Raw genomic sequence first — 24,968 nt, forward strand, 5'->3', positions numbered from 1 at the left:
GTGTTGTGATGTTAATGTCGGATTTGTAAAAGCTCTCTTAATGTGAAATGACTGTTTCAAGCTCACAGCTTAGAGGTTATCAGCTCAAATAACGTCAATTGAGAAAATAAAGATACTTTAACTTGCAAGGATTTTTTCTCCTTTTCTAAGAAAAAGATAGGATCATACACCAGTTCTGCTATCTCTATCTTATTTGTTCTCTTCACAGAAATTTTCTCCATGTTTTTTCTCATGTTAGCTACTTCCGTTTATTGTTTTCATATACAGAGATGTAGTCATGCATTCCCCATTCATCTTCAGCTAGGTACACAGCTATCTCAGGCTTCTTCTAAACTCCTACCCAGAGTCCCATCAAAGACTCTGTGTTGTAAAATATGTTCCCCTGCAGAAGGCCTGAGCATAGCTTCCTTCAGAACTTGTTGGAGCCAGTCCTTGCATGAGCCAAAATATTCCCCCGAGAACGATGCCAAGAGTCCTTTCGCCGTGCCCCACACCCTCTTTGGGAGAGCAGTGTTACGCCTTTGCCAGTTTTCCAGCCTCTCTGATTCAACAGCTCAGGCTTCAGTTCAGAATCCAAACTCATATCGATGTGTGACGGATTGTCACTACACTGTCAGGCTGGCTCATCGTCTGTTAGCGATCGTACCATTTCGTGACGTCTTCCAGGTTTTTCCACTGATTTGTTTAACACCAAAGTTGGAATCAATAATCTGATTTGATTAAGCATATGTTAATACCTGAAAAAGGATCAAAGTCAAAAGAACATAATGGGTACTATAGCCACTGTGTTTGCCATAGGACTTTTATCTTTGCCTAATTTACATACATGTAGTTCTCATCATTTGTCATACATACTGAATGTATAACAGTGAAACATGAATCCTTCATAGTTTGCTCAAAAGTTGTCTGAAAAATGATCTAAGCTGTAGCCTCAGATTGGCTTATGAGCTTTATGTCTGTGATTCTTCTTGTCTCTGTCAGGATAATGTAGTAAGAAACTTACTGAACTTTTATAGACTGCTAGTAAGTTTATAAGGCTAATTTTAAAAAAGGTAAAGTTGTGGACTCAGTATGATCACTTCTTATATAAAGAACCAAGCTGCTTAACAGAAATGATGTATTGAATGAGAATATTTGGGGAAATTTTGTTCTGGATAACAAAGAAAACTGATCTTTTCCTTAATATTTGCAAGAAATTGTTTTAACTGTTTAACTAGAGGCTTTTCTATGATGTTTAGTTTTTAGCAAGAGGACACATGACAGCTTTTATCTTTACAGCAAGCATTACCCTGTTTTATATATGGGGAATGGAGGCATAGAAAGATTAAGTGATTTGCTAAAGATTACAGAGTAAATTCCTAGGAGAGGTGAGCAGTCTCTCCCTTCCTGAGCTCCTGTTTATGCTTTGGGATGCTCAGTTTGTGTATTAACCACAAGACCCTATTTCATCTTCAGAACAACACATAATGCACATCTACCTCTAAAAATGCAGCATTTTGCAGTTTTTAAAATCTATAAGATGATTGGGTAGCAATTTAGAAATTATAATGTTACAAAGCAGTCAAAAGGATTGTGGCTCAGTAAGGTCATTACAAGGTTACCATGGCTTTTCAGGGAATTAAAAGTGTTTACTAAATAGCATGGGAGATTCGCTAGAGGCCTGCTGACCCTCTAATTCCCTTTGCTCTGTGCAAGCGCATGGTGCAGAATCTGACCATTACCTTAACCCATTCCATATCGGGATTTTTGAGCATATTTTTCCTCCTTTTTTCATTTTCAATAGGTTTGAAAATGTTATAAATACGCAGAGATAGAGACTGTTGGGTTCTTGTTTGAACAAGCAGTTCTGTAACTAGCAGGTTTTCCTCTGACTTGGCATCTTGTTATTCATCCTAACAATCTTGCATCGCCCTTGTGTCCCCTCTGCCTCCCCCACTGGAATACTTAAACTCCTCTTCCCGACCACCACCCTTGTTTCTCCTGATGGCTGGACAGGGGACCTTATGCTCTGTGGCTAGTGAGGACCAACACGCATCTTCTGCTAGAGCACTTGTGCTGAGTGCGCCGTGAGGCTGGGGTGATACTGTGCCTCGTACTTCAGGGTTGGCCAAAGGCTTCACAGACTGCATGAAGCTCTTGAGCCAGGTATCATATGGACCAGCTGTAGCAGCAAATCTCTTGAAGACCTCTTGCTGCTTTTTGTCAGATGTTTAAGTTGACTTTTTTTGACACACGGAAAGATGCACACACACACACAGACGTATACAGGAATAATGAGTACAATGAGTAAATAATGAATTAAATGAGATTAAGATGAGATTAAAAATGAACCAGATCCTCTCCTTAGACTTCAACTATACTGTCAGATTTTTATATTGTTTTTTAAATCTAATTTTAAAAATTGCTTTTACTGAAGATGTATTGTTTTCATGTTCTCAGTTTCTCATTCTAGTTCCAACAAAATACTGTGTTTCAGATTCTGGCTGATACTTGTATTTTTAATCTCCCTTGCTTAAATAACACTCTCTCATTTCAAATATTTTTTTTTAAAACATTAAAATGACTGGTTTCTATCTTACAGCTAGATACTTCTCTTGTGAAAGTAGGTCGTATCAATTATTTAAGTTTTAATTCTTTATCTTTAGAGACCAGTTCAAACCTGTTGATGTCTGTAGTCTATCATTTGACTTCAAAATTCCTAAAACTCCTTTTTCATTTTTGCTGTTCTAAGTAATGGCCAGATTTTGATAGTAGAATCATATCTAAATTGATAATTACATTGATTTAAACAAGCTCAGCTGAACCTTCAATGGCTCAATTTAGCCAAATTGTTTTTCTTGATCTGTTCCTCCCTATCTGAAATCAATATAAACAGACATTTCAGTACAAGAACCAATTATCTCCATATTTATAAAGATCAATTTTTTGCTGCTTACCTTAGGATTCCAGCTATGGTCTCGTAATGTCAAATAGACTGTTTAAAAACCACAAAAGTAAACAGGCTTTTCTAAAAGTGTACCCAAGTTATCTTCGTTCAGTACTTCCAAAAATATATTGAAACTTAAATCTTGATGGCTGGGTAATGGAACAATTGAATAACTAGAGCAGTTTCTACTTTTTAGTGGAATCTTTTTGTCATAGTAACAACTTTTATTATGACAAATGGAGAGAGTATGGAGACTGTAAAACAGTTAGATATCCCAGTAAAGGGAAAAGGCTGGAAAGAGACACCATTTTAAGACAAATTTCTACTTGTTATCAGAAATCAGAAACAAAAATATGCCCAAGCATATGCCTCTTTTACCGTCATCTAATGAATTTTATAAAATTCTTCCCACAAGACTGAAGGGATTTCATTAAACAGAATTGCTGTATGAAGATCGGTTAGGGGAAAGCAATTCAGTAGCCACTTATTAACATTAAATAAGAGTTTATTTCAAAGATACTGAAATATACTGCAAAACTGTAGGGCTGTATCTTCAGTGAAGAAGGGGAAGAGCCTTTTGACATATTTTAACAAATTGGTAACATACTCCGTCCGGTATTTTACGTGAGGAAGCGGGGGAGGGAGGGAGGATGCAGCAGGGTGGTGGGAGCTGCTGGGCTCTTCCTTTTCCCTCCTCTCCTAAAGGCTGTTCCTGTCCGTGCCTGGCTGCTGGCAGACGCTGCTGCGTGGGCTTCTTTCGGCCCCGAAGCCCGCACAGGAAAGGCAATTAGCTGAAGCGCATCTTTGAGATGACCAGAGCTTTGTGTTTTGCACGGCCAGCGACAGCCAGCTTCCTCCGGCCCCGAACAGCTTCCCTGACGTGCGGTTGCTGGGCAGGGGAATGCAGCAGGGCCAGGGCCAGGGCCAGGGCCAGGACAAGGGCCAGGACAAGGGCCAGGAGCAGGAGCAGGGCCAAGGCAGGGCCAGGGCCAGGACCAAGGTGAGGTCCCCGGGAAATGGCCGGCAGAGGGGGCATCAGCCATCCCGCCAGTCCTCCTCGGCAGCACCAGCAGGAGAACCACCCCTGTGAAGAATTCCCACTCCACACAGCCATATGAACCATACTGGGTTTCAGAAGAAATGCTGAACGACAACTATGGTGTTTTTGGGTTTTTTTGGGTTTTTATTTTTTTTTTACAGCTTCAGGACCCAGAATGAGAGGGAAGAAAAAAAAAAAAAACCCTTCTGGAGGCTTCAGGCTTTTAGCACAAGGCCCCACTTGTTATGAGGGACTGCATGGCTGTGGGCAGTTCTGCAAGAACTGTTTGTTGTATTAAATAACCACAGAATAATCCGAAATCTCTCAAATCCAGAATAAGCTGTGCTGCTAATTGAAATCACTGAAAGAATTTTTTTCCCTGCATGCTTCATGCTCAGCTTTTTCAATACCTTAACGAAACTGTTAATGCAGGGAAGATCATTTTGTTCTAGCAGTGGAACAGTTCTGCTCTGCTTTAAAACAGTGTTAAAATGTGTCATCTTAGTATTTTTTTAATTGGGCAATTAATAGTATACCTACCAAATGATGGCCATACAGACCAATTATGCTTTTGAGAAGCATCTCAGGATACTTGTGTCTCTGCAGATGACAAACAGTGCAGATGTTAATGGGGACAGAGCAAATATACGGTTAGAACAGGATGTTCATCTTGGGTTCAGCAGGATTTGTAAGACTGCAACCCATGAACGATTGTTACGCAGTCTAACTTTGCTAAATACTGATTGGGGATCAGCCTTAAAGTAGTTACAGGGTGGTAATACTGCTTTTTGGCAAACCATGTTTTTTGAGCCTGCATTTAAGTCTCAGGAGGTTCACCTGATTCTGTGTATTGTCAGACATCGCTGGCTGCTGAAGGTGAACTTAAGCGTCTGTGAAGGAGGATGTAGCGGGGCCTGTATTTGCCCATATTTCAAAATCAGTATGTTGTTCTAGATGTTGGAGCACTGATATGTGCAAACAATTCTCTCTAGAGAATTGGCCTTATGGAGGACCATGGTGCTTTGCCAAATGACATTGTGTTTGGCTGAACAGTTTGAACAAATTGTTTCTTTTGGGATTATGACCAAAATAAATGGAATATTTAACAAAGGAGTTAAAGCTCACAATTTGTGCAAGGCGAAGCATGCGACCAATTTCTGTGCTTTGTTTTAAACAAAAAAAATCTGTATCATGTTGCTAAGAGACAAATTGGAATTTGATGGTCAAAGGCAAAATATTATGTTATAGCCACAGCATTATGTTTTAGTAGGTATCTGATAGTTCATTTTATTCAACAGTTCTGTGTTCAATGAATGGCATATTCTGTGATTTTTTTTCTGAAAAGTTCTATTTAGGATAGTTATGCTCTTAATGAGTCCAATTATAAATAGTAAATCAGCACAAATATGTGTTGTAAAAAGTAATATTTAATTTTCTATCTGTTCAGAATTATTTATTATCTAAATTTCTTTGATAATATGTCTAGTGTCACAATATTTTCCCTTTTCTTCCTTTTTTTTTTTTAAGTGCTTCTGGGTTACAAAAACATAAGCATTGCTTTGAAGCCCTGTCTTGGTTTGTTAATTTTAACATCAAGTTCTGCCTGTGGAAAACTGGCATTGTTACAGCTTGTGAAGGATATTCGGGTTGGTTTCGGCCTTCATGTTAGTGGTGAAAAAGGTCATTCTGTAGTTTCCAATATAAAGACATATTTAGATATTTAATATTAGTTTGTGATACATTTGAGATATTCTAACCATAAACAGTTTCTGAAGACACTACAGTTTAACTGATGATAGGCATGGAGAAGTAGTGTTATCAGTGTTAATAGCCCTCACCATTAATATACAGGTAGGAGAGCCTGTCTCCCACCTCCGCCTTGCTCTCACAAAACACACTTCCACTATGAGGACAGTGATCCTTGAAATAGCGAGCTTGTGGGAAAAAGTGCTCCAAATCTGTATACTATGATCTCTGCAACCCAGAAAGGGTTCATTTGCTATTTGTATATTTAACAAAGTGCACTTTCTTCTACTGACTTTAGATTGCATCTTTGTTCAGCAATTAAAACATGTATGTCAATTAAAAGGTAAAAAGGTGTTTCTGAATTCATTATTTTTAATTTAAGAGCTTGAGTAAGTTTTGTTAATCATATGAAAGAGAAAATGTCTTTTTGACATGTTCGCATAAATTTTGAAATTCAAACTTTACAACTATATGTTTCTGTTCCAGAGATTTATCTTCTCCTCTCTTCTCTTTTTGCAATATTCATCATCCTTACATAGTTTCATGTAATCTGGTTTTCCTGTCTTTGTGAATTACAGTTTACAGCTTAAAGAAAATATAAACATTTCTGATTAGGACTCTCATCTTTCCCTAAGAAAGATATTGCTTCTAATCTGTTGTGAAGAAATCCTGGAAAAACTTCAAAGATTCGTTATCAGTCCATTCCTGCATTAGGTGGTGATATGGTAAAGGGTAAGTATCATAGTAGAGAGTTGGTTACAGCATGTATTATTTATTTAGGCAGAAAATCAATATTCAGACTTGAAACCACACAATTAAAAGATGGAAGTAGTAGATGTTTGGGCTCTGCAAAAATCTAGGTTAATAAAGACTTAAATAGAGGTTTGAAATCGTAGAAAGTCAAATGCATCAAAGACCTTCGTCTCAGTGCAGTCCTCCCAAAACAACAGGGACTGATGCCCAGGGTGTTTTATGGAACATCCTGTGTCACAGTTCTGAATGCAAAGACCTGAGAAACCAAACTGTGTGGAGAAAGGGTAGCCTATGTGTTCACTCGAAGTTGGAAAAAAGCCTGCCTGAAACCATATTGAGGGCCTTGGCTTTGAAAGAAGTCCCACACAGCGCTGTATGTACTAACTGTCAAGCAGGTAATGGAATATATTCTCATTATTCTACGCCACCCATAAAACTCATCCCTATTGCTAGGCTGTGGTTGAGGGAGGGGTCAAGATGGTAGTTTGTACAAATACACTTCTTTGGTTTGTGTACACTAGATCTTTATGCGGTATTCTAGAACATAAGGATAGAACAAAACAAAAGTATCATTTCCAGAGAATGGTGAAATCTGGGCAAAGAAGAAAAAAGAGATCACCTTATATGATACATATGATATGCGCAATAGAAATTTACAATGTTAGAGGCTTAACACTTTTTTCTAGTTTGTCAGATCTTTCCTGGTCTCTGCAAAATGGTAAAATTGTCTCCCAGAGGCTGATCAAAATCTTGATGTTTTTTAAGTAAATTGTGTTTTTTGGATTTTGGTGTGTGTTTTTTTTTTAAGAAAGAGTAAGGCTCTCTCTGACATGTAAGGTCTATCTTTGCCTGTTCAGATGTGATTTTTTTTTCCCATTGAATAAAAGAATTTATAGAAATATATATTTGTATTTTCCTAGTTCAGAAGCAGGAACTGTAATTCTTACAGTTATTCTAGCTGTGTTTTCAACTCAAGGCTAGTATTCTTACAGCTAAGCAATTCTGAACATTTTTATAAAATCTCAGTTCAGTCTGTTGTACTTTTATAAAGGAAAATATCACCTTTTTTTTTGCCAGCACAAAGACATATGCAATGGAAAATGTTATAGAAGAAACAGCCCTTCATAGATATATATTTTTGTTCAGAAGTTGCAAACAGTTTAACGAAGAATATTCACAGTTGAACTGGCCCTTTTTGTTCTGTTTTTGTAGAATTTACTGTAGATCTCAGAAAACTGGACACAACCCAACTGAAATGAGTATGTTCGCAGTGCAAATGTAAGGCAGCTTTTCAGTTGTCTCTATACTGAAATTTTGCCACTTCTTTGAAAACACCAAGATGACATTATTAAATGGCAAGTGTGAGATAAATTTCTCTTTCATGAATTCAGTCTGAATATTTAAACAGAGAGATGGTTACTGATACTGCTCAGGAAACTGTTCCAATGCAAACAGGTCAATGTTGTAGGCTCTGTTTTCGGTGGGACCGGGCCACTCAAAGGCAGGGTTATTACGGGACAGAGACATTCTTTGAAGACTCAGTGCTGTATTAAGATTTTAGTGAGGATTAATGCTGGGCATTTTAGCTTTTTATTTCCTTCATAATACTTGTTTTAAACTTTCACTAGCCCTCTTATTTCAGTGTGAGTTTACAGGACATCTATTAGATCTAAAAGGAGGACTTGTTAGAATTTAAGAAGTACACCACACATTGTGCTCTTCTTTCCAGCTTAAAACCCCCAGGACAAGGCAACCGCCCTGCTTTAAGAAGCAACACCCGCTGCCATAGTTCATGGTTTGCTGCAATCTCTCTCCACTAACTCTGGACAGGTGCCACATCTACTTCAAGCCTTTATAATTCAGGAGACATTAGCAACCTAGTTTTTTGGTTTTGTAGCTAACTGCTTCTTGAGCTTGTCATTCTTTTTTTCAGGTTGCAAAAATATCAAGATTGTGCAGAAGGTACCAGTCCTGGAGTGATATTGAAACTTTCAGTTTTGAAGGATCGTAAATCCTGGTTCCAGGTGAAGGAGAACACCGCTGGTCTTAGCACAGCTATTCCCGCTGGGAATGCATCTTTGGAGCCAAATGCTTCTCTGACTCTCCCCTTACTCCTTCAAGATTGGTTCCAAAGATAATCTCTGAAGTAAGCCTAAATATGAAGGCAAACAGAAAATAACTAGGAAAGGTTTACCCATTGCTACTGGATGTGTGTTCCAACTCTCTCATGCTGTAAGTATTTACCTTTATGGTTGTTTTCTAGGTATATCATTTCAGTAAGGCCTAAAAGTTACTCAAATTCCTGTGTCCCAAGGACGTGAAATAAGGCATATGGAAAAGCATCAGTACCACTCTCAGTGGCTCATTCCCTGGTGGATAAGAGACAAACGATCATTCAGTTTCTTTTTTCTGGAAGTTGATTTGCCTCTCCTCTCCACTAGTTTCTCAACTCTTTTTTTTTTTTTTTAATGGTAAGATATGTAGGGCAGGATCTAGTTCAACTCATTTTAGAAATCTAGCAGTTAAATTGCTAAAATAGTTTTGCAAGGCTCCTGTTATTGTCAGTGGAGAGAAACAAGTGTTTAAAAGGAAAAGTTGTCTGTTCTTAGATGCTTATTTTAGTAAGAAATGAACAACCTTCTGGAAGTTCCCATTACTCTTTATTGATTTCAAAGGGATCAGGGGTTGACTGTCTCTGATTTAGATGTCTAACTTTTAGTCGAGCTCTTCCCTGTGTTTCCTATTAACTACCATGAACAGTTTAAAAAGAACTGCTAAAACTCATTGAATACTAAAGTAAGTCCTAAACAGGGAAAGATGACAAACTTCACTGAATGCAAAACTTTGTTGTCCCACCCCTAACCAAAACTCTCCCAATTTCATCACAAAGGCAGATAAAGGAATAAAAAAAGTCCAGATCCAAGGAAGATCAGGAAACTTAACTCCCATGCTCAGGGAGGCTTAGCGCATTGCACACAACCCTCCAAGTGTCACAACCTGCAAAGCAAGCAGGAACAAAAATGAACTCTACGTACTGTTGCTGACAACAATGGATGAAATTTTGCTCTCACTTTTTTTTTTTGACCTGAGAAATACAGCTGGTTTTAGTGAGTCATAATGCCAAATGCCCGAGGTTGTGTTTCAAAGTAGGAAGACGGTCTGTTTCCAATGACCTTGTAACTAAGGATATGGTCTCCGATGCTTTTTTCCCTATTGCCCAAACAAAAATTTTAAAAAATTGAGACAAAGACAAAATACATGTTATTTGATTTTCCCAGCAGTAGTTTCCATATCTCCTTCAACTTTCTGGGTGATTTGAGACTAGCTGTCTCTGCCTCTCGGAATGGTCTTATTAGGTGCCGCATCCCTCATGATACCTGGCAGTACATGCCGTCGAGTTGTGACAGATCTAGAGAGCTCCTGTTTACAGGATGTGCAACTTGCCTGCAGAAATTCCAGGAAACAGCCTGCTTGCTGTGACCTCAGAGCAGCCATTTCAATGCACCACAAACCATCTGACAATAGAATTGTATTTACACACGATACACATGTTCACTAGGCTTTTTATTACTATCTGCTAGTCACAGATCATGAGAATATAATTTCTGTCTCAATCAAGCTCTGGCCTCTGACTGAGTGATTGCTTGTTCTACTTTTCAATCAACAGCTGCTAAAACTACCAGAACCATACTTGAAGTAAAAGCTCTGGTCGCTTCCTTCTTGCTTCTTCATAACATCATAAATATTCTTTGTTCTTATCCCAAATATTTGCTTAAAGGGGCAAATTATTTCCATTATAAATAATTATTCCGACAGCATTTTTCTGACCGCGCTCATTCAGGTAAAGAGCAGCTCTATACATTATGAGCTGACAGGGCTTTAGTTCCTTATTTAGGCAGAAAAAAAGTGTTCAGAAAGTTACTACTTACATTATTTTTAATGCAACAGTTACTTTCCAGCCACTGAAGAGATTACAACTGATCCCCCAGCACAGCTCTTACCAGCCTGAATAGGCAGACTCCATCCTGAACACTTCCTACCGCAAGTGAGTGGGAACTTTTTTCTCCCAGTGAAAACATACCTAAACATGCCCCAGGAGGCAGTCTGCAATACTTGCTACGATCATGAGTATGTGCTAAATTATTATGTCCAAATGATATTTTTTTAAATTGTGACTTCTATTTTTTTTTTTTGGTCAGCGTGCTTGTTATAAGATAAAAGCTAGTTGTGTGCAGTAGTGACTCGTCACCTCCTGATTGTAATTTTTTTCCTTGTTTCCCGTCTAGCAGGAAGGAAGGGAATAAGCGGACACAAAGCATCAACTGTCTTTCTCTAGGTATGGGTGGATTTAGAGATTTACTGAGATTCAGGGAAGGTGAAAGAAAGATTATGTACATACTGGGATTTTTTTTTCATATAACAATGAAATTACCTGTACTCCCTTCCTTCTGAGATAGCCTTTTTCAGTGAGTCATCTCTATAGCTACCGCTTCTGTGTTGAAATGGATTGAATTCTTAGATTGCTTGCAAACAGAAAAAGAAAGATCGCAAGCAAATTATTTTTAGTGTATGGACTGGTTGTGTAGCACTGCTGTTCATTAGACGTCAAGAAGCATTACACTGATCATTCAAAACCAGTTTGAACTAGACATGAACTGATTATGACTTTACTGGGGATGCAGAATTGCCACAATTAAAGCCTTCTTAAAATGTAATAAGATATCTGGACTTCTACAGTCTGGCAATCTATTTTGGCAAAAAAAATTACAGTAAGGTATGCTCTAAGTAGATCAGATGAGGAGAGGGACTCAGTCACATCACGATCTTCAAGATTATCCCTTGGCAGTTTTTAACATACTTCTGATCACCTTAATCTGCAATGTATTAATTTCACACGTTCTTTTGTGTGACTCTCAAATGTTCTTTAGCTGTCAAAACATATAACAACTCATCACTTCGTTGTAATCTAACTGACATGCCAAATAATATTCAGTCAGATAGCAAGATTCCTGCTCCTCCATCACCAGTAAGATTGTGTCCTGGCAAGCTGTTTGGCTCCTCCTACAGATTCCAGAAATCAAAATGATGCCTGAAATATTTTATTCACTCATTTTGCCGTTGTTTTCCTTCAGATTTGGTACCTCTGGACGTGTCTCCAGATCTTGTGTAAACAGATTCAGTCTTTGTTTATTTTTGAAATAAACAAAATCCAACCACAGTCTGCCTAGCCAACAACATCTAGCTGGAATGGCATCTTTGTTCCCACAAAGAACTCAACAAATTGAAAAAAGCATAAGCGAAGCTTCCATGCAAATAGGAGACTCAGCTGCAATGAACATTTGCTGAACATTCTGTATTTTTCAAGACTTTTTTTAATATTTGTACTTTACCCTTTAAGTGTTATAGAAAAAAAATCTTCTGCAATACTAGTGACAATACTGATTGAAAAAAATATCTAAAATTGGGAGACATAATCAAAAAGTCCTTTGCAGATCTACAGCTCTAGTTTGCAGTTGATGACTGCTCTTTCTTGCTGACTGAAAGAGATTTTGTCATTTTTGCAGCATTTTAGCCTATTACCAGGCAATTTGTTCATTTGAGAGATACCTAGACTCTTTGTCATTGATAAGAAGATCATAAGGGCTAACACTCCCATCAGATAAGGAAAACGTTTAATTCACTTCCATTTTATCAGTTCCAATTTCATTAGGGACTGAGATAACATCTATGGCCCATAGTTTCTTAGTCCATTAAGGGCTGGGAATACAGGACCACTTAAAGTACCCAGTATAGTTTTCTCTTGAGCTAACAGTTTTCCCTGCTCAAAACATAAACTCCAGTAACTCAGAAACAACTGAGAAGGGCTTCCTAAATGGATCCTCTCATCCTGGCAAATATAAAGCTTATAAAATTCCACCTTTGTTTGAGATTTTACCAGCACATGAAATCAGAGAACTAGAAGGTTGCAATTAGTGCCGCCTCTTATAATTTGGGTGCAGATATGAGTAACTTCCCTAATGAAGAGAAGAGATTTGAATTTTACTCTCATGCCTGTTCAAAATTATTGTTTTTTTCACAGCATTTGTAGAATCAAATTCTTCTGCACAATTTAACAATAATCTGGTGGCCATCACTTATTTGAATTTACATTAATTTACTGTCAGTTTGTATTTGCATTGCTTTCTAATACATAAATCTGATTGTATTAATTTCTACCCGAGCTTTTGTTTATTATTTCCAAGTATTCTCTTCTGTAATGTGACCCCCCAGCATTTTTTTCAGCTTGTGCTTTGTTTCCATTTTGCCCACCAGGTTTCTTTCTCATCTGTTATTGTCAGCCTATATCTTTACTTGGTTAATATTTTTCTTCTTGAGTCCTTACATCTACCCAGAGCACTGCCAGCTTGTAGTTTGGAGAGACTGTAAATAGCATCAAATAGCAGTAATAATGTTTTCTTTTTCCTTTATTCTGCTATTCAAACCTGCTTCCAGGGATTTTTAGGCATGGCCGAATGTATGTATTGGAAAGAACTGTGGGCATTAAACAGCTCTGAAGATTATTTCCTCTCCCTTTTTCTGTTTAGATAAATCAATGTGCACAACAAGGCTAGGTGGATGATAAAACTGCTGACTGGAATGGCAATTCAAAGCAGTAAAATATAAACTATATATATAAAAAAAAAGCTTTCTGCTCTGAAGATCAATGGACAGATGGAGGACAGGACTCAAAAAACCATCTCAGGTTATCCACACAGCAAAGTACACTCAGAAAATTTGACCAAGACTGTATGAGTCCATTAATACTGAGCAGGACTCATGGCTGAAAGTAACATAAATGGCTTGACTCCAGGCCTTGAGACCAGTTTGGTCCCTTGCAAGAAGACAAACGTATGCACTTGTGAGAAATACTGTTGCAACACTCTATCAGCAATATGGCACACACCGGTGCCAGACCTTCTGAGGGAAAGGCAGTTTTATTCAAAACAGAAATTGAAATGAAACAGCTTTAACTCTTTCTCACATCCCCCGGGTGTCATGCTCAGGAGCACCAGGATGTGTGTGCCCAGCAAGTCTGTACAGCCATGGGGCACCAAGGCAGTAGTGATCAAGCTGCCCCTCCAGCACTGGGATGCCTGTGTCCAGATGTCAGATATAGGTCTAGAATCCATTGCAATTACATGGGGGACAAGTGATGCAAGCTGTGAAGTCCTCCTCATGTCTGCTGGGTTCTTCTTAGGTTGGCGATCATGTGCAGATTTTGGAGATGCTTCTTTGCAGCCTTTAAGAACTGATAGTGATCAGTGTCTCCATCCTGTCTCACCTCTGAGTCATCAGAATTTCTTCATTGCTCTTTTTCTCCAGATCTGGGTGTCTTGTGAAAATGCACACAGATGTGCTGGGGTCTTGACGACCTGCTAACTTGGGTGCCATTACAACAGATCATGCTGAGAGCCCTTTTGCTGCTGTGTGCTCCATCTGGTGCCCTCATGCCCAGACACATTCATTCTCCAGTCACAATTCCAGCCTTTCTATTACAGCTGTCTGAACCCAAAGGAAGAGAAAACAATATATAAATCATTACAAGCATACTAACCCTAAGAACGACAGGCTCTGCTGCTGAATGGGGTAGGTGACCTAGTGATGAAAGACAGGGAAAAGGCTGAAATACTCAAAGCCCTCTTTCCCTTGTTCTTTCTTCAGCCTTCAGACCTTGCAGATCTCTATGCCTAGTGGCAAAGTTTGGAGGAGGAGAGTACTACTAACTGTAAGAGGAAGGTTGAATTAGGGCCACTTTAGTAAATTAGATGTTTACAAGTCCTTAGGGCTGGAGAGGAGGTGCTTGTGAAGGTGCTGAGGACGCTGGCTAATGTCATTGTGCTGATTCTGATCACCTTTGAAAGCTGTGGCAATCAGATGGGATTTCCAGTTAGTAGAAGAAAGCAAATGTCACATCTATCATCAAAGCAAGATGCAGGAAACTACAGGACAGTCATCCTTATCCAGTCTCTCTCTCAGAGATCATGAAGCAAATCTTTGTGTAAGCCATTTCCGGGATGATGAAGGACAAGAAGTTGATTAGGGAAAAGCAGCACAATTCTACCAACATGATTGCCTTCTATGATGAGATGACTGGCTCTATGGATGAGGTCATAAGAGCAGCACACATTGATTTTAGCAAGGTTTTTGCTACAGTATCCATAGCATCTTTGTAGTCCAGCAGGGCAGGTGTGGACTGGATATGTGGGTGGAAAAAAGTCTGAATCACTCTACTCAAAAAGTAGTGGTCAACAGTTCAATGAAGTTCAATACATCAATGAAGTTCTTGAATACATCTTCCTTTGTATTTTAAAATTAATGAATTAATTAAATGAACAGCTGTTTTCTTTGTTTCCGTCTGGGCAATTTACTCTGCTCCACCTCCCCTCCCTAAAGTTAAACAACACTGAACAAACTTTTGTAAGATGCAGGCATTTCATTGTTCGGTTTGCACAAGATCTGGTCAGATAGTGTGGGTCTTTAAAGGCTGTTGTATTCGGCCAAGAGAAATGATAAGGCTATGCACAGACTTCACAATTCAAAGAGAACTCACTAGGTTTAGACACATTTTCCAAATCTTCACATGCTATATGACTACTTTAAAGTTTTGTGGGTTTTTTTTTCTTCCATAAAAATATGTTTCAGCTGGGATGTATTTCGGCGGGCGGCAAGGAAGGCACAGACTCTGAGATCGAGGATGCAAGGGCCTGAAGCCGAAAGGCCTAAGGCTTTTTATTGTTATGCTACTACCCTATTTAACTGCTACAATGCAGGAGCCAGACCAGGCAGTTCAAGATAACATCAACATTCACACGCTAAGCACTCATCACCCATTCTGGGAAGAGCCAGTGTTCTGGACTCAAAACATCAACAACCATTCCTTGTTTTCAGCTCTGTGTTCAGAACTGACCTTCAACACATGTTTACTTCTTTCATGCCTCAAAAAGCCCTGTGAACTGGTCTCGGCTCCTTTATCTTAGAAGCAAGCAAAAACTATTCTCAGTGCAGTGTTCCCAAGCAAATCTTATGCTCCCCAAGTAAAGCACAGCTGTTTGCAGACTGAGGGTCTTCCACAATGGAGCATGCATGTTAACAATGTTGCTAGAGAAATTATTTCCTGCTGCATTTAATAGTGATATAATAATTCCACAGTCAGATTTCTGGGTTCTGCTGACCTGTGAAAGCAGCTTGTACCGCTCCATTTTATGCTCCTGTCTCCTGTAGGCTTTACAAGGCAGGCAAAGACTTTTCTCAAGACCCTTTCAAAACACTTCTGTTACTTCTCAGGTGGTTGCAACAGTTAGTTAATAGTGAATGTAATGTTTATATTGCTTTTACCATCCATGCCGCATTGTTTTCTCTTGTATTGTGTATCTGAGATGTTAGATTGGATTTGGTCTTTGAAGCTGTGTTATTCTTGGTTAAATGATTCAAAACAAAGTGGTTGGAAATCCCACGGATTTCGACAGGACAAAGCACGATACAGATTTTATTCCTATTAGGTGGCTTGATGAAAATGTCTTAAGCAAAAGTTACTTGTTTTTTGGATTACTTTACCAAAGTCCTAAACACAGTTAAATCAGGGTTTAATCTTTGTGAAGGCTTAGTTTTCCTGATTTCAGTTGTACGGGACCAGATTTAAAACACCATTCTTTTGTTTTGTTTTGAAAGGGCTGTACCTGCTGAACTGAAATCCCGTTCATACATTCTTTCCCTTTGGAAAGCTCTCCTCAGGTGACTGCATTTGTTGCAGTGCTGGTGTGGTAAGGAAAAATGTAACAAACTCCAAGGTGTCATTTTTTTCCCCCCTGTAACTACAAGGTCTTGTTTTAAGACGGTTTGCCTTTCCAGAACCCGACTAAGTAACCGCTCTGGATCTGAGGGCGTGCAGGGACACCTCCGCTGTCCGGCTGCGACTGCCGGAGGGAACCAGCCCCCCGCACTGTCTCTGGGCAGGGCTGGCAGGGGCCGGCCGAGCCCCCGCAGCGCACCGGGCAGCAGGTACCGCCGCGGCCGCGCTTCATCGCCTCACGCGGCCTAAAAGTTTCCCGCCGTCCGACGGAGAAGACGTGGCAGCCCGTCTCTTTCCGCGCTCCCTCCGCCGTTACCACCCGGCCGCCCCGCGCCTGCGGGCTCTGCCCCGCCCCCTCCGCGGTGATGTCACCGCGCGGTGACGTGTCGCCCGGGCGGCTCAGCGGTGGCCGCCGGAAGCGGCGGGAGGCAGCGTGGGGCCGGCGCTGAGGCGGGTTCGGTCCGCCGGAGCGGGCAGCGTCGCAGCGGCGAAACTCCAGCCCCTTCCTTCTCTTCTCTTCTCTTCTCTTCGCTTCGCTGCAGCGGCGGTACCGATGAGCGGGCTCCGAGCGCCCGGCGGGCGGGCGGCGGCTACGACCCCGGTGCCGACCTGCCTGCTTCTGCTGGGGCTTCTCCTGCCCGCTGCCGCCGCCGGCGGGGGATGCGAGATGGAGGCTGCGGACGTTGGCTGTGGCCGGCGGGGAGGACGGGGAGGCGCCGCCGCCTCTGCGGCAGAGCCGGTGGCGGTTGGGACAGGTAACGGCTTCCGCGCGTGCCGCCGGCGGGGCGGGGGGAGCATCCCGCCGGCCGGGACACACGCACACACACACGCACCGACACCTTCCTGCCGGGGCCCGGGCGCTGCCCCGCCCGGCGGGGACCCCGGTGCTCCCGGGCGCCTCTGAGCCTCCTCCCTCCGCCGCGGGGCCAGCCCCGATGCGGCTCTGCAGAGGGCGCCCGGCCGGTCTGCAGGGGGTCCGGCTGCGGCGGCGGCACTGCAGTACTGCCCCGGCGGGGGCTGGCCGGCCGCCGGCCCCGCTGCCCCTCCCCGCCGGGAGGGAGCCCTCCGCAGGATATTCGCAGGATCCTGTTGAATAGCGATATTGTTGAGATCCGGAGCCGCCGCTTCCGCGTAGGCTCCCGCGGTGCCGCCCGTGCTTGCGGGTGGGTGTCTCGGGCGCCGCCCGCCGCGGCGCGGCCCCGGCCCCCAGCCGCCCTGCGCGCCCGCCTCGGCTCCCGCACCCGCGGGGCGGCTTCCAGACGCGATGCTGGGCGCCCTCCCGGCGGGGTTGGGGGCCCGTGGCGGCCTCGGAGGAGGAGGTGAGGTGACCCGCCCCACCGAACGTGCGGGTCCCGCAGTATCGCAGCACAGCCGGCTGCCACGCCGCCCAGGAGCCCGATGCAGTGAAGAGAAAGATGCCCATACCGTGCCCCCAGAGGGGTTTCAGTTCTCCAGAAAAGTGTGGAAAGCTTTTTCGCCTTCACTTAATACTTTTTAAAAAAGTAAATATACTCATACTGCCGTACTTAGGGAAAATATTAATGCCTGCAGTTAAAAACAGCAGTTGCACTGAAGCATTTAAGATAATCCAATTTCAGCATGCTTTGACGGTTCTCAGTTGCTTGTACATATTCTGAATCTATCTTGAACAGTAGGAAGCCTTGTGGTCTTCAGTATGTTCACTTAGGAAAATGGGATTTGTAAGTTAGGAAATACTCAAAAACATTTAGAAGTGTTTCATGTCTCATAATGTGCTTTTCAAAAAGCTTTCTAATTGGAGGGAGAGTGCAGAAGGTGGAAGAGAGAAGAAAAAACATCACATGCCTTCTGAATCAAAGTAGTGTGCATTTCTTATCAGAGAAAAACTTCAGATGTTGTTTGAAATAGCAGTGACATCCTGAGCTAAAATTACTGAACTTCAGTGGATGAAATATGCATGGATTTCTTCTCAGTGCAACACTTTAAAAACATGGATTTTAATTATAATTAATGAAACTTCAAGGTATTCCTGAAATAACTCTTAGATGGAGATGCAAGGCTACATGATTGCGTGATCTCGTTTGAGGACATGGCATTTCTGAAATCTAAATTGTCCAGTCTGTTGGCTTGCTGTATAAACTAAGGAAGTTGGCACATCCGCAGTCTGTGAAGCGGCAGTCACATCTCCCAAGGGTGTTGGGCAAATGCTGTATTGGAACAGCTGCTTTTTTTTTTTTTTTTTTTTTTTTTTTCCCAGACCGTAACTAATCTGGTTGTAGGTGGTATTAAACGGTTCTTGCTATGTATGGTGCTGATGCTGTCTACATTTCATGCTTAATCAATTTTGATGTGTCAGTCGGTATGCAAAAAAGTAATATTTTTTTTATATTTTATGGACTGTGGAAGTACTGAGATGGTTGTCGGCTGTCATGGTGCACCCTGCCCCTCCGTCCCGTCCCACCCCCCTCGCAGTGAATCTGGTGAAGAAATACGTTTATTTGAGAAATCTTAACATGTTATAAGTGGATTTATTGTGTTACATGACAGTTTGGTTTGGAGAATACATACGGTTAAAAGCCATCTTAGAATCAGTTTTAATATTTAGGAGGTTTTTAACATAGTTCCATGTTCATCTGCTTGATAAATACGGGATTTCGGCTGATCACATAAGATGTTTGCCTGTCTGATAACTAACCCCAAAATAGCTTTAAGTTACTCTTTGCAAAGCTGGAAGAACTCTTGAAGATAGGGAGAAAACCAGATGACATATTCGGGGGGTGATTTTAGTTATATTATCTATCACTCTTTCCTTATAGGATAAAACTTGCAGATGTGCCATCGAGTTAGGAGGGATTGCCAACACTCATCTGGAGAAAAATAGAACACACCTGTAATTCAGTCATTTTGATAGGTTTGAGAAGTACAATCCAGGAGATAAAAAGCTGCTAAGTATAAAATGCTGCACTAGGAAGAGGCTATCAGATGCTCAAGTAGAGGTGAATGGGCAGCACAGCTGTAGGAAATAATCCAGGAATTCTAGTCACAGATTGATCCGAATAAGCAACATTATGCAGCTGGCAGAAGTCGATGCTATCCTGGGATATGTTGATCCGGTTTAAATTACAGAAGGCTTTTATTTTTTCTTTTCGATTGCACTTTTGTGTCTAGTCTTGAGTATTAAACAATCCAAAAAGTACAGAGGAAAGTAGATGTCTGGATTGAGAGGCTCAGAACCTGTGGCTGAAGCCAAAAAAGTATTAAAAGTATTGGTTTATTTTGGGGGGTGGAAAAGGCTGTGGGAGGGGTGTGTATGTAAGAAATAGTTCACCAAAGCATATTGATTTATTTTTTTTTAACTTTTTCCATTTTCTCTGTGGTTAAGATGTAGGTTAAGAGAAAGTAGATTCTAGTGGGCGAGATTTAAGTTAAATATAGGCTGGAAAGTTTTTACCTGTAATAGTCAAATCATGTTGATCGTTCAACAAGTTCCCATTATTGGAGGTTTTTATTGGGTTAGAGAAGAAGCTGGCAAAGATAATCCAGACACTTGACAGAAAAGGAATATAAGACAAATTTTAGGACTAGGAAGGAGCCTAGGATTCTGCTCCTGGCCTATTTAATCAGGTATTCAGGGATTTACTTAATTGTTTATATAGATTATCATTACTGTTGTTTTCCTGTGTATATGTGCTGTTTTAATGGTAGTTTATGAATGACAGCTGTATGTGTAACATCTGACACTGTGCTGAAGGTATTTAGTCACAGTTACAAAAATCAGATCAACAAAACTGTTTCCACTGGATGGAACACCAAGAGGCTGTTTTCCATTCATTCTGGCTCTGCTCGTTCACTACTTAATTTGGTAGAAAGTTTTAAGGAACCTTATGTTCTGAGCCTGGAAATAACTCTGGGTTTTCACAGTCAGTTTATTCATTGACTTTGAATTAAGTTGCTTTGTAATTCTGTATAATTGTGGATTCTTTTCTTGTTTAAAAGTCTAAATTTAATCTGTGATCATGGATTAATTTGGCTGCCTTTCAGGTGAGACAGAGAACCTGGACTTGTACTTGGCTAATAAATTTCTCTCAAATAATGGCTTATAATACTGAGCTAGACCATTTTTAACTATAGCACTGCATGGTATTTACTGAAGAAACAATGGACAGCATCATGTAACCTTTTCCTGAAAGTCATTAAAAGATTTTTTTTTTTTTTCCCCTTGAGTTTCCGTTCTGGAACTCATCCATCATCTTAACACTCTGAACTCTTCAAATGAATCTTGACTTTGGCATTTGAGAAGGGAGGGTTTCTAGCAAACATGCATTTTTAGCTGCAACTTCACAATTGGTTTAAGCTGTTCTAATGTGGGTGGCTGTTGAAGGGTGGCTCTCTTCTTTGGAGTTGACCCTGGCTGTCCAGGCAAGCAATATTGTTAGCACAAGAGAGCTAGTAGGAGTAGGCACACTCATCTCTGTACTTGCAGCCCACAAGGGGAGGGGGGGAGTTCCTGCTCCCTTTCTGCTTTGTACTATCTGCCCCCAGTGTTGTGATGAGCACTGTCTGTTGCTTTAGCTTGCAGGACTGTGAAAAGAAATGCAGGCAACAGAAAAACCCATGGATTTCATATCAGACTCTTTCCTGACAAGGTTTAAGCACTAGCACCAGTGCAAAGAAGAGAGAGGATGGGGCCGTGCAGGTGGGGTCAGCAGTACAGAAGAAGACTGGCCTGCCTCCTGTGATGGCATGAGCCTGTCTGTGCATAGAATTGTGTCACTAAGGTGACCGTGAAACTGCGGTAGTGACCTTTTTGGGCTTGAATAATCCATTTGGAAGTTGGTGGTTGTGTGTGAGACTTTGCGTATGGGGGAGTAATACAAAGAGTGCAGTGATTTTGGTCAAGTAGCAAAATGATCTTTGCATGATTATTTTGGCATGCACTGGTCTTAGAAGGTTGTGAGCTATGAGACTTTTGTCACTTCCCTAGCAAACTGCTTTTTAAGGCTAGTGGATTTCTCTTGTATTTCAGGCTTTTTTATTCCATTACTTCTATTTGTCTCTAAACTCCATGATCTAGTCTTACCATTTCTGTTGGGAGGACAGAAGTTTTGAGTCCTTTCTCCACTAAAGGATATCAACTTCAAGCTGTCATTTACTTTCTGTCAGCATCTCAATGCAGTCTTCTGTCCCTGAAATCTAATTTTCTGCTCTGTTCTCAGTTTCGTTAGGTTTTTAATTTCTTAGTGTATTTCTTAGTAATAATGAGTAGGAGAAATCCAGCAAAGAAACCTTGTGCAACAAAGTGTCCAGGTTTTGATAGCTCAATCAGCAGTTGGTGAATTGTCATAACTACAAGATACAGCTAAAATGGCTGTAGTTGGCTGGATTTGTAGAGGTTTTTGAAACAAAGATTAAAAACCAGTCAACCGGGAAAAATCTTGTCCTTTGTGTAGCTGAGTGGCATTGGAATCCCACTCAGATAAGATTCCAAGCACTTGTAACTTCCTTTGCCCATAGCTGAGTATTTTTGCCTTACAGCCTTCCATTTTTTCATTGCAACTCTTCAGTGTTTCTGTTAGTGTGTTCAGCACCTTCTGGTGTCCTGTGAGCTTTTTTGCCTTGGTCATCAGCTTCACCTCTTCTGAAGATTTCCCTGGTCTTACTCTTGGGAATTAGCCAGGTTATTTAGCTAGTGTTTTCTTTTTCTTGTCTTACAGTCTGTAGTAGTCCCTTAAAACCCCTCAGTGTCCCTACCTGAAACTCTTTGACTCTGTATCGTCCCTCCATCAGCAGGTTTTTGTGTTGCCCTTTCAACTATACACTTTCTGAAGTCAGCTCAGCTCTTCTGGGGACCTCCTACCAGATTCTGGCTAGCTGCTCCTACGCAACTTGGGCATGACTCATTTTCTTCTAACTAACCTCAGTGATACGGACCTATCATAAGGAGGTTGAGGTGCCGTGTATTTGTCGAAGGAGGACTGGACCAAATGACAGAGGCAGTTGATCTTGATAAGATTTCCCATGATGATACTATCACTATGAAAAACACCTAAAAATGCAGTTTCCTTATTTTTTTTGAAGTTTGCATGGAGTAAGAAATTTGATATAATTTTAATTGATTTTTAGCTTGTGTGCTGTAACTTATATGTCCTTTTTGTATTTAATATCTACTCTCAATCAGCATTGGGCGAGAGGAACATACTGTAAAGAGCTGGTATGATGTGGGAAAGCTAGGAAAATTACTACAGTGTTTTTTTTCCTTTAGTAATTTTTAATGCATTATCAAAAACTACTCAGAAGTCAGAAGTGTATAATTTTGCATAAGAGTTGACTCTAATTTACTGCAGAAATCCTGGTGTATGAGAAGACTTCATTGGGACTGGTCTGTTACATCCTGTCTGTGAAACGGGCTTTTTAAAATACGGAACTTGAGATGTTTATCTTGACCACATATGGTATGTGTTAAGAATAAATAACCACTATGTATGTTGTCCTAAAATAAGCACACATGCATTTTACAAAACAAGGTGAGTCTCAAGTTATTACATAAGTTAGTGTTGTTCTGCCTTTGGATACTACTAAGTCTCTCCTGTTACTATGGAAACTATCTTTGCATATCTGAAAGGGGGAGGGGGCGAATAAAATGATAATGCGGTGTTAAAATTTAGAATCGGCATAAACAGAATGTGATGATTGTCTGGGTGCTATAAAGTTTGCGTTTGTTTACTTGATTTTTGTGAGCACTTCAAACTTAACTGAAGAGAGTTTGTTACTGTATCTTTTTTTTTTTCTTTTTTTCCTTCTTCTGGACCTTGCTCCTTTTCCTTCCAGTCCCATTTTTCAGAGACCTGTTAGAAGAATCCTTAAATCTGTATAATGAAAAGTACTCCAGAGTTTTAACTAAAATCTGCCTTGGAAATTGAAGATAATGTGCTTGTCAGAACAGTTAAGAATAACAGCGTTTATTTTAACAGAACTGTTGACTTATTTGAGTCAACAGAATTTGAATGAACAGGTAAGAACCACTGACCTTTTAAATCTCATTCTTGTCGTCTCTAGCAAAGATTTTTAAGTATATCAGGAGAAAATTTCCTCTCTATGCAGATAGTGTTATACTCCTGCAGGCGAATCTTGCTTCTACAGTGATTCCTGGGTGCAGAGGTGGCAGGGAACCCATCGCTGACTATTGCAGCTTGTATCACAAACCTCAAGCACCCCCGCAGAAACTTGTGTAAATTGGAATGGTTGTTCAGGCTACTTTGATTTTGTGAAGCTTTAACTTTTGCAGTAGCTCAGAATTTATAGGAATGCAAAGATAGCTTTGATCCTTTTCCTCTAGGCAATGCTTTCTCTTTCCTACCTTTTCTTCTGCATCATGAGGCATTTGAAAACTGTCAGCAGCCCAGCCCTCTGGTACTGTCTCCAGTTAAAATTTTAATACTTGATTTTTTTTAATGTATTTTATTTCTGTGGTTATTGTTCATTTGTAAGAAATTGTCATGTACTCAGCTTCTAAAACTGAGATGAGCAATAAACAGTAGTTTATCTGAACCTATTTAAAGCTGTATTTAAAAGCCAACAAACCTTGTGGTAGAGTATTAATTTAAACAAGTTTTTGGTGAATAACAGTTTAGTGAAGACATTTTGGATGTCTGAGCTCTGTAGTTTCTCCTTAAAACAGGAAGCTTTCCGTAAGTGAAGGTGTGGTATGAATGCTCTTTGTGGTTTAGAATAAGGGAAGGGTTATCTATATGTAATTATTAAGCACACAATAGTAATGTTACACAGGTAAGGGAACAGTTTTTCTCAGTTTCATCAGGTGACTGTGTGAACTGAATTAATTAAAATTCAGAGTTGTCTGCAAGTTAAATATGTTATTTAGAAAGGAAACTTTCACACAAACATTATTTTATTCATAATAGTAAATAATTCCTCTAGACTGCTGTTGAGATTGTTCATCAATAACTCCTGAACATTTCTTGGTGTTGTGTGTTTTTTTTTTTTCTGTATGTGTAGTATTTGATGAATGAGTGAATGTCTCAGTAAGTGTTTTTGTTGCGATTTACACTGCAGTTTCTGTTTATCTGTAGAAATATGTTCAGTAAGCTTTACTAGGAAATTATCAACATTTGTCAATATGCTGGATTTTTTTTGTACCAACCACAGGATTTTACTTCAAATGCATTCTTCACTCCTAACCTCACTAGATTCAGGAAGCAGGTAAATTTTATGTTTGTAAGCCTAAATCTAAAGCAAGTAAATGAATATGTTTTATGTTGTTTCTTTCTAGTTATAGTCTGAAAATTATGAGCTTGATTAGTTTTTCCGCAATTTGAAATGCCACCCAGTATTTGTATTTGAAGAAAAACAAGCAAGAAATATTATACTGTTAACAAATAAACAAAACCACCCAAACCATGTGGTCTGTGATGATTTTGAAACAAATATGAATGTTAATTATTCTGAGTAGGAGACTTCCGTCTACTGTAGTTTTAATTCTAGATTGCTATATATAGATGGTTGCAGGATAACTTCTTGCTGTAACATTGTATGCCTATATGAAAAATACTGTTGGCTTAAGTTATTTTCATTGCCTAAAGACGTAAAAATTATTTTGAAGTTAAAAAGAAATTACTTTTTTAGTGCTAAGTATTGTTTACTGTTTTGCTAAATATGAAAATTAGGCGGTATAATATCAT

At 40.3% G+C, this 24,968-nt stretch overlaps 1 protein-coding gene across 1 annotated transcript in view; it reads left to right on the top strand.

Annotated features, from left to right (window-relative positions):
- The first annotated feature begins 16,846 nt into the window (after positions 1 to 16,846).
- The window catches only part of STIM2 (stromal interaction molecule 2), an 84,282-nt gene continuing 76,160 nt past the window's right edge, over positions 16,847 to 24,968 (top strand). Inside the window, exon 1 of the mRNA XM_068403118.1 lies at positions 16,847 to 17,048. Within this exon, the coding sequence (XP_068259219.1) occupies positions 16,847 to 17,048 (202 nt within the window). The remainder of the gene's footprint in view (positions 17,049 to 24,968) is intronic.

The sequence above is a fragment of the Nyctibius grandis genome, chromosome 6 (genome assembly GCF_013368605.1).
Source record: "Nyctibius grandis isolate bNycGra1 chromosome 6, bNycGra1.pri, whole genome shotgun sequence".
Classification (NCBI taxonomy): Eukaryota; Metazoa; Chordata; class Aves; order Nyctibiiformes; family Nyctibiidae; genus Nyctibius; species Nyctibius grandis.